General features: G+C 63.2%; 1 protein-coding gene across 3 annotated transcripts in view; it reads right to left on the bottom strand.

Annotated features, from left to right (window-relative positions):
- RPS6KA2 (ribosomal protein S6 kinase A2) overlaps window positions 1-14541 on the bottom strand; it is a 294253-nt gene that overhangs the window by 2914 nt on the left and 276798 nt on the right. For all 3 annotated transcript variants that reach the window (XM_070073285.2, XM_070073287.2, XM_070073286.2), the window contains 6 exons: window positions 13833-13922; window positions 9455-9613; window positions 6915-7076; window positions 3332-3408; window positions 1567-1684; window positions 200-337 (listed from right to left, as the gene is read on the bottom strand). In XM_070073285.2, coding sequence (XP_069929386.1) covers window positions 200-337; window positions 1567-1684; window positions 3332-3408; window positions 6915-7076; window positions 9455-9613; window positions 13833-13922 — 744 coding nt within the window. The remainder of the gene's footprint in view (window positions 1-199; window positions 338-1566; window positions 1685-3331; window positions 3409-6914; window positions 7077-9454; window positions 9614-13832; window positions 13923-14541) is intronic.

Below are 14541 nucleotides of genomic sequence, written 5' to 3'. Positions count from 1 at the left end.
GGAGCTTGGGCTGGGGTGGCCACGGCACCCGCCTCGGCCTCCACGGAGGCTGTAGCTCACTCAAGATCTCAGCGTGGGACGAAATACAAAAGCGAAACGTCAGGGGTAGCTGTGCCTGGGACCGTTCCTTGTCTCGAGGCCCCGGGCTCTCTCCTGCATTTCCCACGCCCCGGGAGGCTCCCCCACTGCTCCGCCGTACCTTCACCAGGTGCACGTCTTGTCTGCTGAGCTGGCTCTGGGACAGGTACTCCCTGTTGACAATCCAGGGGTGCTTGAGCACTTGCACGGCCGTCAGGCGCTGCTGAGGGTCCACGTGGAGCATCTTGGACACGACGTCCTGCGGGGGAGGCGGGGGAGACCGTCAGGGGGCGCTGGGCTGGGCAGAGCGCTACCCACCTGCCTGCGCCAAGCCCAAGCGCCGCTCTGAGAGTGTGGGCACACTGGGGCCGGCCGCCAGCCTGCAGCAGGTGAGCAGGTGCACGGCTCTCAGACCTAAGTATCGCCAAGGCCGCGGCCGACCTGGCTAGAGGAAAATCGCGTGTGAAAAGGCAGCTGGCGTAAGTAACTTCCTGAGACGCTGTTTCAGAGAGAACCGATGTCTCTCCCCAGCGGAGAAGCTGACGTCCTCAGGACCCCACAGACAGAAGCCGTTTCACGGCCGCACCGCCCTAGGAGCATTCAGAGCCCGCTCCCCCACCACGGGCGCCACGTCCTGCAGCCCGCACACGCCTCTGTGTCCGCGGGCTCACCCCCCGTCAGCTGGGTTCCCTGCCTGATTGCAGAGTAATGACCATGACACACGAAAACTGGGTTCAACGGAGATTCCTGTGTTCCACGGTCGTCCCAGCCGTCCCCGAGGCCAGCACGGCAGACAGTGCGCACCAAGACGCAGGAGCTGATGCTGAGTAAGCGCCCGGGAAGACCCAGCAGGGGGCGCAGTGGTCCCCCCAGGGGCCTGTGCTTCCTGTGGTCTTCCCACCACCTGCGCGAGGGAGAAAGTGACTGCAACACGGCCGCTCCCGCACAGCTGTGGACCCCCGGGGCAGCCACGGGGCAGCGTCACCGAAGGGGTGGGGCAGGCCTTGCGTGTGGCATGTTTGGGCCGTGGCCAGATATCCACGCAGCTGTGGCTGGGAGGCGTTCTGTAGAAGAGACTGACAGTGGAATCTGTGGGTTCCCCAGCGTGTGCCGGCCTCCGGCGGCCCGCGGAGGTCTAACCAAAGACCGGGCTCCCCCGACAGCAGCGGCAGCCCTTGCCTGCGTCTCGGGCTGGGGACCTCCCTACACGCTTTAGACGCTCCGGCCCGCACAGTCACGGGAGACACTTGGCTTAAAGGAAAGTTCCGCTCCGCCCTGCTGTCTCTGCCTCCGTCTCCCAGGGGTTCCACCTCTCCGGGCAAACCCAAGTGATACGCTAAGGCAGTAGAACGTGCTGTAAGACATTTTTGCAAAGGACTTTTCTGTTGAAAGGCTTAGGGGAGCCGTTTATGGCCCGCGACGTTAGTACAGGTGCACACACAGAGCACCTCTGCGCTGGAGGGCGTCCCTAGTCCTGCACGCGCTCACCTTGGCCGCCTCAGACACGGAGTCCCAGTTGCCCCCAGAGAGGGCGTACTTCCCGCTGCCGATGCGAGCCAGGATCTCCTCGGGGGTGTCCTCCGGTCCGTTTGCAAAGGGGGTGAACCTGTGTGAGGAGAGGACTCATGGCAGCGCGCGTCCACTCATCACCCACGGTGACGTCCACGACGCAGCACTTGCACCCGTGAGCAGGACGGCTCTTGTCTCCCTGCAGTGCCGAGAGCCAGGTCACAGCAGGCTGCGCTTCCCGCCAAAGGCTGCGCCCCTCCCCGTGCCTGGCCAGCGCTACGGTCAGCGAGGCAAGAGGGGGAAGTGCCATGGAGCCCACGGCTGGCCCTGGTGGCAGGGAGGGATGGGCTCTCACGGTGGTGGTGTGGTTAGAGGGAAGTCTGCCGTTGGCAGTCTGCGGGACCCATGGTGGATCTGCCACTCACTCTGGGTTTTCTCACAATTAAGATTTGCACCTCAGTTGCAAAATGGGTAGAAGAACACACTCGCGGTTATCATGGTGGTCGTGTGTGTGGATACAGATGAAATGCAAGGGACAGGGCCTGCCGTTCGCCTGATGTGTGGTCCGTGCTCATCCCATCGGCCCTAACATAAGCCAGCGCCTGGGGACGCACCCTTTCCAAGAGACAGGGTCACAAGATTCTGAGAGCAGACGGGGCTGAGGGCATGCTGCAGGAAGCCCAGAGTCACCCCAGTGAGGTTGCAGGGGGCACTGCACACCCTGCCTGGGCCACGCAGGCCCCCACGCCCAGCCCTGCCCCTTCAACGAGGGCCCAGCAGCACTGTGTGCTCACCTGCCCTGGGGTCAGCCTCTTGTCCACCTGCTACAGAGAATAGGGATGGAGGGCTGGGGGGCTGAGGGTCCATTTCTCTTATTCATTTTTTGTCCCTGCTCAAGTTTATGATAATCTTAACAATGTTAGGAACCGGGGACTCTTAGGACCCTGGCCCCGCCTTGCTTGAAGGAACCATGAAGGGGGCCAGCGCCGCGGCTCACTAGGCTAATCCTCCGCCTTGCGGCGCTGGCACACTGGGTTCTAGTCCCGGTCGGGGCGCCGGATTCTGTCCCGGTTGCCCCTCTTCCAGGACAGCTCTCTCTGCTGTGGCCAGGGAGTGCAGTGGAGGATGGCCCAAGTGCTTGGGCCCTGCACCCCATGGGAGACCAGGAAAAGCACCTGGCTCCTGCCATTGGATCGGCGTGGTGCGCCGGTCGCAGCACGCCGGCTGCGGCGGCCATTGGAGGGTGAACCAACGGCAAAGGAAGACCTTTCTCTCTGTCTCTCTCTCTCTCTCACTGTCCACTCTGCCTGTCAAAAAAAATAAATAAATAAAAAATAAAATAAAAATAAAATAAAAGATTTATGAAGGAACCATGAAGGGTTCAGGGGGAAGGGCCCAGGGAGGGGGGAGCTGGCAGAGCGGCCTCTGGCTGTCACAGCTCATGTCTCATCCAACAGACCGGCCCTGGCTCCCTGCTTGTGGGATGGCCGCCTCCCCAGATGCCACGTGACCCTGAAGTTCCGGGGGGCAGCCATGTCGCCACCGTCTAAGGGAGTGGCGCCGAGTCGTGGAGAGAACGTTGGTGAAAGACTCGGGCTGTGGTCCGTGAGCGGGGTTTGGGGAGAACGCACGGCTGAGCTTCCTGTCTTTGGTCCTGAGCTGGGTTGAGGGAGTGCACCCCAGGCCTGGGCAGGTGTCAGGGGAGCCACGCCTGGGTCCCAGAACCCTGCGGGGCTGTGCATACCCCGCCAGCATGGTGTAGAGTAGGATCCCCAGACTCCAGACGTCGCACGCCGCATCATAGCCTTGCCGCTTCAGGACCTGGGGGTGAGCACGGGCGACAGGTCAGCACCTCACTGCACAAGTTCAAGGTCATGACAGGTCTTCCCAAGGGGCCCAGAAGTAGGTAGGTGTGCACACAGTGGACAGCACTGCTGGGTCCTACGACAGGGTATGGTCAGTTCCCCCCAGAGCTTGCTGGATCCGTGACCGACAGACTGACCAGGAGGTACTAACAGGGCAGAAGCATTTTATCACAGTAAAATATGTAGAACGCAGAACTCAGCAAGACCATGCACGGCGCTGTGTGGCCACCACTGTGTCCACCCATAGCACCTCACTGTCTTCCCGACCTGAAGCCGCCCCCCGTTCCGCCCCCGCTCCCCTTCACAGCCCCCCAGCACCCAGAGTCCAGCGTTCTGCCACTGTCACCTGGATCCCGCCAGGGACCTCACGTGAGAGAGTCACCAGGCACCGTCCCACGCGCCTGGCTTTCGTCACACGGCAGAATGTGCTCAGCTCCTCCGTGGAGCTGGTGCCAGAGCCCCCCCACCCCAAGGCCGCCAGGGCTCCCGTGTGGACGTCCACCTCGTGTCGCCGTGTGCCATCCTGCCCGGACGGACGTTTGGGCCGCTCCCACTCGGTGGCTGCTGCGATCCAAGCTGCCGTGGCCATGCTGGGTCCTTGCCCGGAAGCAGAACCGCGGAGCCGCAGTCGTCCTGTTCACTTGTTTGAGGAACTGCTCGGGCAGGAGAGCTTTCTTGTGTATTTACTTTTTTTTTTTAATTTTTTTTTTTGACAGGCAGAGTGGACAGTGAGAGAGAGACAGAGAGAAAGGTCTTCCTTTTTGCCGTTGGTTCACCCTCCAATGGCCGCCGCGGCTGGCGCGCTGCGGCCAGCGCACCACGCTGATCCGAAGGCAGGAGCCAGGTGCTTCTCCTGGTCTCCCATGGGGTGCAGGGCCCAAGCACCTGGGCCATCCTCCACTGCACTCCTGGGCCACAGCAGAGGGCTGGCCTGGAAGAGGGGCAACCGGGACAGAATCCGGCACCCTGACCGGGACTAGAACCCGGTGTGCCGGCGCCGCTAGGTGGAGGATTAGCCTAGTGAGCCGCGGCGCAGGCCATGTGTATTTACTTTTTAGACTGTATTTATTTGAGAGGCAGAGAGGCAGACCGAGATGGATCTCCTGGCTCACTCCCCAGTTGGCTACAATGGCCGGGCCGGGGCGTGTCCAAAGCCAGGAGCCAGGAACTCCATCCAGGTCTCCCACGTGGGTGCAGAGGCCGACTCCGGCCTTCTCAGGTGCAGCAGCAGGGAGCTGGATCAGAAGCGGAGCAGCCGGGACTGGACCAGCCCTTGAGAGGGGATGCCGCGGCTGCAGGTGGCGGCTAAGCCCTGCATCACCGCGCTAGCCCAGACAGGGGAGTCTCAATGTGGCCAGGATGACGAAGTTCAGCACTGGGAGATGCTGACGCACGGATGGTGAGTGACAGTGGAGGCAGCACAAGTGCTCATGGGAACGCAGGTTCAGTGCTGAACCAGGAGAGCTGGGTCCTCGCTCCTTCAGGACGAGAGCCAGGAGCCCGCGTGTCCACCAGGCTGTGCAGAACAGGGGCTCCCGGGCTCCGGGAGCTCGCAGGAAATGTGTACCATCAAACAATGCTGCAAGGCGTCCAAGGCTTCTCATCCCAAAGTAAGTTTACCTTTGAGTTCCATTTTCCACAAATTGTTTTTCCTTCAAGATTTGTTTGTTTATTTTTTTGAAAGGCAGAGTTACAGAGAGGCAGAGAGAGAGAGAGAGAGAGGTCTTCCATCCACTGGTTCACTCCCCAAATGGACACAATGGCCAGAGCTGGGCTGATCTGAAGCCAGGAGCCAGGAGCTTCTTCCAGGTTTCCCACGTGGGTACAGGGGTCCAAGGACTTGCGCCATCTTCTACTGTTTTCCCAGGCCACAGCAGAGAGCTGGATCAGAAGTGGAGCAGCCAGGACTTGAACCGGCACCCACATGGGATGCCAGCACTGCAGGCGGTGGCGTTACGTGCTACAGCACAGCGCCGGCCCTCTACAGCCTTTGTGAGATGCCCTTGAGTGTGCCGTGTGAACTGAATGCTCATTGCCCGCAGCTCATTGGCTGGGAGACCTGAGAAGCCGCTCAGCCCTGCGCTTCTGCTTCCTGAGCCTGTGCGGTGGCAGTGAGCGCCCGCCCGCCTCCCAGGGCCAAGGAGAGTCGGAGCGGAAGTCACCCGTGAGAGAGGCCGCGTGACCGCACCGGGCTTTCCGTCCCCGACAGGCTCACTGCTCTGGAGAGCAGAATGGCCGCTCCCTACCCCCAGGACGCGCCCTTGGCACGAGGCCTGTGGAGCTGAAGACGGGCGAGAGACAGACGCAGGGCCTCTACTCGCACTGTCTGCCCCGAATCAGGTCCTAGATCCACACTCAGAGGGCTCACGTGAGCACAGAACCGCACACGCTCCACCCCCCGCGTGGCTGAGCTGCGCCTCCAGCCTCGCCCTCCCTCAGTGGCCACCCTGAGGCCCAGGGACCCTCTCCTGTGCTTGTCGCCACTCTAGACAGTCTCTGCCCTGTGTGGAGGCAGCTGTGCCCTCCAGGGTCGGAAGCACCTGCATGGTGACTGCCCACGCCCGGCGACGTCCGTGTGGGAAACGCACGTCCGTGGGCCCTCTGCTGTTCCCTTCCTCCAGCTGAGAACTGGGAGCGCCAAGGGAGACGTGATTTTCCGTCCTGACGGCACCATCCGTGTTAGCACTGACTGAATACGGCACTGACCGAGGCTTGGAACCAGATGCAGCTCCGGTGTCGGGATGGCCCTGGACAACCTACGGCGGCGCCCCACCCCCATCCACTGCGGGGCCGTGCACCCCCGACACCGGCACAGGAGCCTCATCGTCTGCAGCCACCGCTCACAGAGGCTGCCCCTCCCCTGGCACTCGGTCTGCCGGAGCAGCTCTGAGCCGGTCCTGCTGGCCGCCGGGAGGCCCTGGGCAGAGCCTGTGTCTATTTTCACGCCGGCCCCCGCCCCCCCCCCCCCCCCCCCGGCCCGCGAGCAGCACCCGCCTCTACTGTTCTCCTCCACGCACCATCTGCGCTCCCGAAGCTTTTCTAACAAGCCGGTCACGTGCACACCCACGACGCAGAGTCAGTCCCGGGGCGGGGGGGGGGGGCTGAAGGGGGCGTGCCCAGGGGGTCCTCGGGGGGAGGGGCCCCGTGGAGGTGCTGGGCTTCCAGCTGCAAAGCCCCTTGGAGCCTCCTGGAGCAAGAACCGGGATGACCGCAAACCCGCGGACTTGAGCGTCCCCCTGTGCCGGCACAGAGCGCGTTCTGAGCGTGGGCGGGGCCCAGCTCCACGCTCCGGCTGTAAAAGGAGAGGGCGATGGAGCCCCGTGCTCAGCCCCACCCATCACAGCCTCATCCAAACCGTCTCGGCCACGTGAAAACGGGGACAGGAAACGACGGAGGTGCCCGTGGCGGCGAGCCCGGCAGCCGGCCCCTCCTGCCTCCCCGCACGGTGCTCCGAGCCCTCACCTCCGGGGCCACGAAGTTGGCGGTGTAGCAGGGCGTCATCAGCAGCCCGTTCTCCGCCCGCAGCTGCTTGGCGAAGCCGAAGTCGCAGATGCGGATGGACTCGGGGTCCCCGGATTCGTCCACGTACAGGATGTTGCTGGGCTTCAGGTCTCGGTGCACCACCTGGAGGGAGGAGTGCGCCGGAGACGGCGGGAGGGACGCGGTCAGAAGACGAGGGCTCCGCTGGCGGGGCCCCCACGACGCCCGGGGCGCTGCAGGTAAGAACCTCAGCCTTCTAACGGCCCTGGGAGCCACCCCTCTGCACTGAGCTCCTCACAGAGCCGTGCCGTCACGGGAGCTGACGGCCAAGTCCTGCTCCGGAGACAGGGACTAATGACGTCAGCTGCGCGTCCACTGACAGCGGAGGGCCCAGAGAGAGGACATCAAAGCACCCGGGCTCGAGCCACCTGGGAAGTCCCTCCGCCTCCGCCGTCTGGGAAGAGGGAAACGTTGCTCCCCCTTCTCTGACGCGGTTCCTACCCCGTTCTGTCTTTCTGGCCCAAGTAGGCTCAACCTGATCGTCAAAATTATCTTCTCCAGAATCCAAAAGTTCCATACAAAGAGAGGGTGAAGCGGGGACTCCAGCCGCTGCCAACAACGGGGCAGGCCTGTAGCTAACACCTGCAGATCTGTTACCCAGGGGTTTCCAGGGTTCAAGGGCTGACACAGCGTGACGTTACGGACGACGGACCTTCCTCCCCTGACCAGAAAGGGATGGAACGCTTCCAGGGGGAGACGACGGGGTGGGCAGGGAGTCAGTGAGGGGGAGGAGCTGAGGGTGGCCAGCACCCATGCCATGTGCACCTGCCACCTTCCTGTTACCTTCCTGCGCATCTGACCCTGCTGTGGACTCGCACGCCCACTCCTCACCATGCCAGGACACCTGCCCAGAGATCACCCTGCAGCCCCCACCCCAGCCCAGCCTCCTTTGCACACACAGTCAGGCCCTGCCCTGAGCACCACACCTCATCCTATAACAACGACGACCCAGCCTGGGTGGGGCCAGCCCTCCCTCACGAGGTTGCCCACGCTCAGGTCCGAGCGTGCACCATCCCCTGCTTCCCTGCTCAGCTCTGAAGACGAGGAAGCCGACGAAGGTTCCGCTGGGAATTGCTTCCTCTGTCACCGGCAGGAAGCGGCGCTGTGAGCCCTCCCCCCCCCCCCACCAGTCCCTCAGGTCCCTGCCTCTCCTGGTGAATGATGACAGGTGCACCTGTCGGTGGTGGGGAGGGGGCAGGTGTATGGGGGCAGCTGCACAAAGGAAAGATCATGGTGGGTCCCAGGAGGGGGCAGGGAGGACTTCGCAGCGGCACGCACCGTCAGCTGTGAGGCTGCGCCCATGGCGGGCACAGATAAAGCACCCGGCATTGTGGGTGCACAGACGCACGGGGGAAAATGGACGGGAACTGAGTCCTGGCACAGTCGCTCTGCAGTCACACCTGTGCTGCTCAGAGAACGCCCCCTGGGGGCAGGGACAGCTGTCACGGGGGCAGGGGCAGGTTAAAGCCAGGTGCTCATTTGGGGCACAGAGTGAGGTGTCCTGAGGGCACAAAGGGCTGTGATGAGGCCACAGGGAGAGCCTCATGGGGCGTGAAGCCCGGACATCTCCTTCATCCAGCAAGAGTCCAGGCAAGGGGTGGGGGCACCGCTGGGGCACTCCGGTCCCGCAGGTGAGGAGATGGAGGTCTCCGTTCCATCACCTCCCGCGCTGAGTCCAAGCAAATCTGCAAACAGCCAACCACAGGGCTCGTGGGAAAAGCCGCACATGCCCCATGCTCCAAGCCCACAGGGTACCACACGGGGGCGCTACGGGGCGGTCCTGGAGGGAGTCTGCTGCCTGGAGCTGACTGCGTTTTAAGAGTGCCTGACCTGGCTCACACAGCGGGCAGAGGCAGGGCTGCCTGCTCCCCGAGACACGCAGGGAAGAGGAGGAGGACAGGCGCCAGGCATGGGGCCGCCTCTGGGAGGGGGTGGCCTCGGGCAGGATGTGTCTCCCTTCCGTGCTCCGGGACCTCACTGTGCAAGGCAGGCGCCCGGGTCTGGGATTCTGAGTCTGACCCCCTGGGGCACACGAGGGCTGCGTGGACCCTGGCAGCCACTGCCACTCCCACATTGGTTGGCAAATCCGACTTTATCTATCGCAACTGACGGCACAGAGGAACCCACAGAGCCGACCTCAGCGAGGGCCTCGCCGCCCCAGCCTGCTGCTGCCCGAGAGAGAACCCCAGCTCTTGTCCTTCTGCCACGTCTCTAACAGCCTCCTGCGCTCTGTGAAGGGAGCCTGGCTGCCCCTCCGAGCCCCTCCGCTGAGGGCGTGGGGGCCGCGGGTTCCGGATCTGCTGGTTTTCTCCTGCTCCTGCGTCTTTTCTGAGTCCACTTTACAGGGCCTCCTCAGAATCCCAGGTGGGCCCCTACAGCCTCAGGGAGACGGATCCAGAGACGCAGGCGTGGCGGGAGGGAAGGAGAGCCCGCCCGCCCGCCCGCCCGCGGCCGGGCCTCACCCCCTGCGAGTGCAGGTAGTCCATGGTCTTGGTGATGGTGCACAGCACGCCGCTGGCCTCGCGCTCCGAGAAGCACCTCTGCCGCAGGATGCGGTCCAGCAGCTCCCCGCCACGCATCAGCTCCGTCACCAGGTACACGAACTTGCCGTCGTCGTAGACCTGGGGCCGAGAAGGGGCACACGGACCTCAGGCTGCCGCGTCACCACCGCCTGGGCCGGATGGTGCCTGAGAAAGAGCCCAGCTCCGGACGCTGCGGACGGGAGGAGTCAGGGGGACAGACCGGGGTCTGCGACCCGGGGAGCCAGGCAAGACCTGTGCAGAAAAGGAGCGCCTGGGCCCCAGCCGTGCCCGAGGGGCCTCCTGGGGCGGTCACAGTCGGGAGCCGAGGGTGACCAGCGGGCCAGGCCCCAGCCGTGCCTGAGGGGCCTCCTGGGGCCGGCACAGTCAGGGGCCGAGGGGGACCGGCAGGCCAGGCCCCAGCCGTGCCCGAGGGGCCTCCTGGGGCCGGCACAGTCGGGAGCCGAGGGGAACCAGCAGGCCAGGCCCCAGCCGTGCCCGAGGGGTCTCCTGGGGCAGTCACAGTCGGGGGCCGAGGGGGACCGGCAGGCCAGGCCCGCATTGGGTTAGGAGGAAGTGCACCATCTCACGAGGCCACCGAGCCTCTGCAGGGAGACGTGAAGACTGAGAAACACGACTGCCCGGACAGCACTGATCACGCAGAGCCCAGGGGCAGCACTCTGCAGACGGCAACGCAGCAGAGTCCTGGGGTGATGTGTGCACAGTCTGGGGGTGATGTGCAGAGTCCTGGGGGTAGGGGGTGATGTGCAGAGTCCTGGGGGTAGGGGGTGGTGTGCAGAGTCCCGAGTGGGGGTGGTGTGCAGAGTCTGGGGGTGATGTGCAGAATCCTGGGGGTAGGAGGTGATGTGCAGAGTCCTGGGGGTGATGTGCAGAGTCCTGGGGGTAGGGGGTGATGTGCAGAGTCCTAGGGGTGATGTGCAGAGTCTTGGGGTGATGTGCAGAGTCCTGGGGGTAGGAGGTGATGTGCAGAGTCCTGGGGGTGATGTGCAGAGTCTTGGGGGCAGGGGTGATGTGCAGAGTCCTGGGGGCAGGGGTGATGTGCAGAGTCCTGGGGGCAGGGGTGATGTGCAGAGTCCTGGGGGCAGGGGTGATGTGCAGAGCCCTGGGGGTGGTGTGCAGAGTCCTGGGGGCAGGGGTGATGTGCAGAGTCCTAGGGGTGATGTGCAGTCTTGGGGTGATGTGCAGAGTCCTGGGGGCAGGGGTGATGTGCAGAGTCCTGGGGGCCGGGGTGATGTGAAGAGCCCTGGGGGCAGGGGTGATGTGCAGAGTCCTGGGGGCAGGGGTGATGTGCAGAGTCCTGGGGGCAGGGGGTGATGTGCAGAGTCTTGGGGGCAGGGGTGATGTGCAGAGTCCTGGGGGCAGGGGTGATGTGCAGAGTCCTGGGGGCAGGGGTGATGTGCAGAGTCCTGGGGGCAGGGGAGATGTGCAGAGTCCTGGGGGCAGGGGTGATGTGCAGAGTCCTGGGGGTGATGTGCAGAGTCCTGGGGGCAGGGGTGATGTGCAGAGTCCTGGGGGCAGGGGTGGTGTGCAGAGTCCTGGGGGCAGGGGTGATGTGCAGAGTCCTGGGGGCAGGGGTGATGTACAGAGTCCTGGGGGCAGGGGGTGATGTGCAGAGTCCTGGGGGCAGGGGTGATGTGCAGAGTCCTGGGGGCAGGGGGTGATGTGCAGAGTCCTGGGGGCAGGGGTGATGTGCAGAGTCCTGGGGGCAGGGGGTGATGTGCAGAGTCTTGGGGGCAGGGGTGATGTGCAGAGTCCTGGGGGCAGGGGTGATGTGCAGAGTCCTGGGGGCAGGGGTGATGTGCAGAGCCCTGGGGGTGATGTGCAGACTCCTAGGGGCAGGGGTGATGTGCAGAGTCCTGGGGGCAGGGGTGATGTGCAGAGTCCTGGGGGCAGGGGTGATGTGCAGAGTCCTGGGGGCAGGGGTGATGTGCAGAGCCCTGGGGGTGATGTGCAGACTCCTAGGGGCAGGGGTGATGTGCAGAGTCCTGGGGGCAGGGGTGATGTGCAGAGTCCTGGGGGCAGGGGTGATGTGCTGAGTTGCCGGGGTGTGTCCTGTTGAGAAGCACGTCTTGGCTTCGAAGACCTGGAGGATGGCCCAGTCTGGTGGGCCTGGTGGGCCTCGGGGACACGTGTGGCTGCTTTGGGCAGCACCTCAGCGCCAGTTGTCCCAGTTGTCCCAGTTGTCAGGACACAGCGCCCAGAGCTGAGCTACGCATCAGAGCAGGGCTCTTAGAAAAATGCAGCTTTGTCCACACTGGCTCGAACGTCACAAACTCACTAAAGAACAGGACCACACACTGCGGTGACTTTCATGATGAGCTGTGAGTGTAGACCATGTGCACGCTGATCGCTGTCTACACTGCAGCCCACGGGCACTCCGCGTGCTGGGACAGACTTGTGCAAAAGGGAGGCGGGGCCTAAACACCAGCATCGCTTCGTCTGAGGGCTTTCAGAGAGCATTACTAACATGACTTTTTTTTTTTTTTTTTTTGACAGGCAGAGTGGACAGTGAGAGAGAGAGAGACAGAGAGAAAGGTCTTCCTTTTGCCTTTGGTTCACCCTCCAATGGCCGTCGCGGCCGGCGCGCTGCGGCCGGAGCACCGCGCTGATCTGATGGCAGGAGCCAGGTACTTCTCCTGGTCTCCCATTGGGTGCAGGGCCCAAGCACTTGGGCCATCCTCCACTGCACTCCCTGGCCACAGCAGAGAGCTGGCCTGGAAGAGGGGCAACCGGGACAGAATCCGGCGCCCCGACCGGGACTAGAGCCCGGAGTTCCGGCGCCGCAAGGTGGAGGATTAGCCTAGTGAGCCGCGGCGCCGGCCGTCGGACTCTGAACTTAAAAGATGTAGAGTTATTTTTGAGTTTTCTTGAAATATTAGAAAAATTATTTCTTTGAAAAGTATATACGTATATGTATATGTGTTTGTGTATCCATATACGAGTGTATATATATATATGTATATGTATGAGAGAGACAGACACACACACACAGAGACAGAAAGAGAGACACACACACACAGAGACAGAGAGAGAGAGGCACACACACACACAGAGACAGAGACACACACACAGAGACACACACACACACACACAGACAGAGACACACACACACAGACACACACACAGAGACAGAGACACACACACACAGAGACAGAGGCACACACACACAGAGACACACACACACAGAGACAGAGACACACACACACAGAGACAGAGACGCACACATACACACAGACACACACACACAGAGGCAGAGAGAGACAGACACACACACACAGACAGAGACACACACACACAGAGACAGAGAGACAGACACACACACACACAGAGACACACACAGACACACACACACAGACACACACACACAGAGAGACACACACACACACAGACACACACACACACAGAGGCGCAGAGAAAATCCTGTGTACTGGTTCACTCCCCAGATGCCTGTAGCAGGCAGGGCTGGGCCAGGCCAAAGCCAGGAGCTGGGGACTCCACCCAGGTCTCCCACGCGGGTGCAGGGGCCCAACCATGGGAGCCATCGCGTTAGCTGGAAGCTGGCACGGAGACTGGAGCTGGGCCTGAAACCCAGCGCCTCCCACTCGGGACGTGGGCGCCGGTGTGACAGGAACGCTGCACCACGGCCCATCCCAGTTTGGTGTCTGTCTGTCCGGGTCATGAACTCCGAAGCTCTGTCCTCGAGAGCACGAGCATTGTGTGCTCATGGACTGGGAGCCGCGGATCCCAAGCGCACGTGTTTGAAGCACAGAGGGCTTCACGCTGGATGGTTCTTGTCTGTGAGTCAGCCAGGAAATGGCCGAGTGCTCGGCTTGGGGGTGGCGGGGGCCCCACCCGCTCACACGGTCCCGTGGGGAGTGAGTCCCGGAGCCCTCGCCCCCAGGGACCCCAGGCAGGGAGGGCGCCCCGGGCTCGGGCTCTGCGTTCACGGCTCCTGCTGGGGTTTGCAGGTGAGGGGGAAGCGGAGAAATCCGCCTGTCTCATCCCCTCCACCCACAGCCACACCCCTGGGCCTTGAGGGGGAGCTCCACCCCTCCCCTGGCCCACGGGAGAGGACGGGCAGGCACCCAGCAGAGAGGGCCGGGGAGCTGCGTCCCCGCTGGGATTAGGGGTGACAGGGAAAACACCACGCGTGGACTACAGGCCACACGGCGTCCCTTGCCTCCTCCCGCACGCCTGCACCCGTGACCTGGGGAAGCCAGCAAGGCGCGTGAATGACGCGGGCAGAGCCGGCCCGGCAGCCTCGGGCGCGGCATGGCGCGGTGCGGCGGGCTACACTTACGTCCTTGAGGGTGATGATGTTCGGGTGCTGGCCGTATCTCAGGAGGATCTCGATCTCCTCCGAAGGGTCCCTCTTGCTCTTGTCGATGATCTGCAAGAGACGCAGCACGTGGCCCTGAGAGGTCGCCCCGTTTCCCGGCGGCACCCGCTGGGTCCCTGGGGCCTGCAGTGTGGCTAACCTTTGGCCCCGGCTGGCTGGAGCGGGTGACTCGCTGTCCCTCCGGCCTCACACTCAACCAGAATCCTCACCGGGGGCTCTTGGTCAGCCCTCTCCTCATAACAGCTGATTTGCATTTAGTGCAATGGGGTGTAACCCTCAGACGCTACTTTGCAGGTGTCACAGGCCCGGGCGTGGACGGCTGTGCGGGGGACGCTCACGCAGCCACCAGCAGACAGCAGCAGCTCTGTCCCCGGTGGGCCCGGACGAGGGCTTCCTGGTTTATGTCTGTCTGGTCACCCGCACAATAGAGCAGGAAGCAGAATGAACTGCACAGGGGAGCTGCAGGACACAGGTGTGGAGACGGGCAGGCGCAGCAGGTGCATCTGGGCTGTCGCTGTTTGAAGTGGGGAAAGAACGCAAGCAGGCAGTTCCCTGTGCACGCGCGGAACAACCCCGGGAGGAAGAGGGAAAACCGAGGGGCTTCGGCTTCCTGTGGGCGGGGAGACCGGTGGCTGCAGACCCTGCCACGTCCACACATCCACTCCCGGAC

The sequence above is a fragment of the Oryctolagus cuniculus genome, chromosome 5, assembly GCF_051225735.1.
Source record: "Oryctolagus cuniculus isolate XC-2025 breed Fujian yellow rabbit chromosome 5, ASM5122573v1, whole genome shotgun sequence".
Lineage (NCBI taxonomy): Eukaryota > Metazoa > Chordata > Mammalia > Lagomorpha > Leporidae > Oryctolagus > Oryctolagus cuniculus.
Note: the sequence above shows the minus strand (reverse complement) of the source record. Positions and strands in the feature narration are given on the sequence as shown.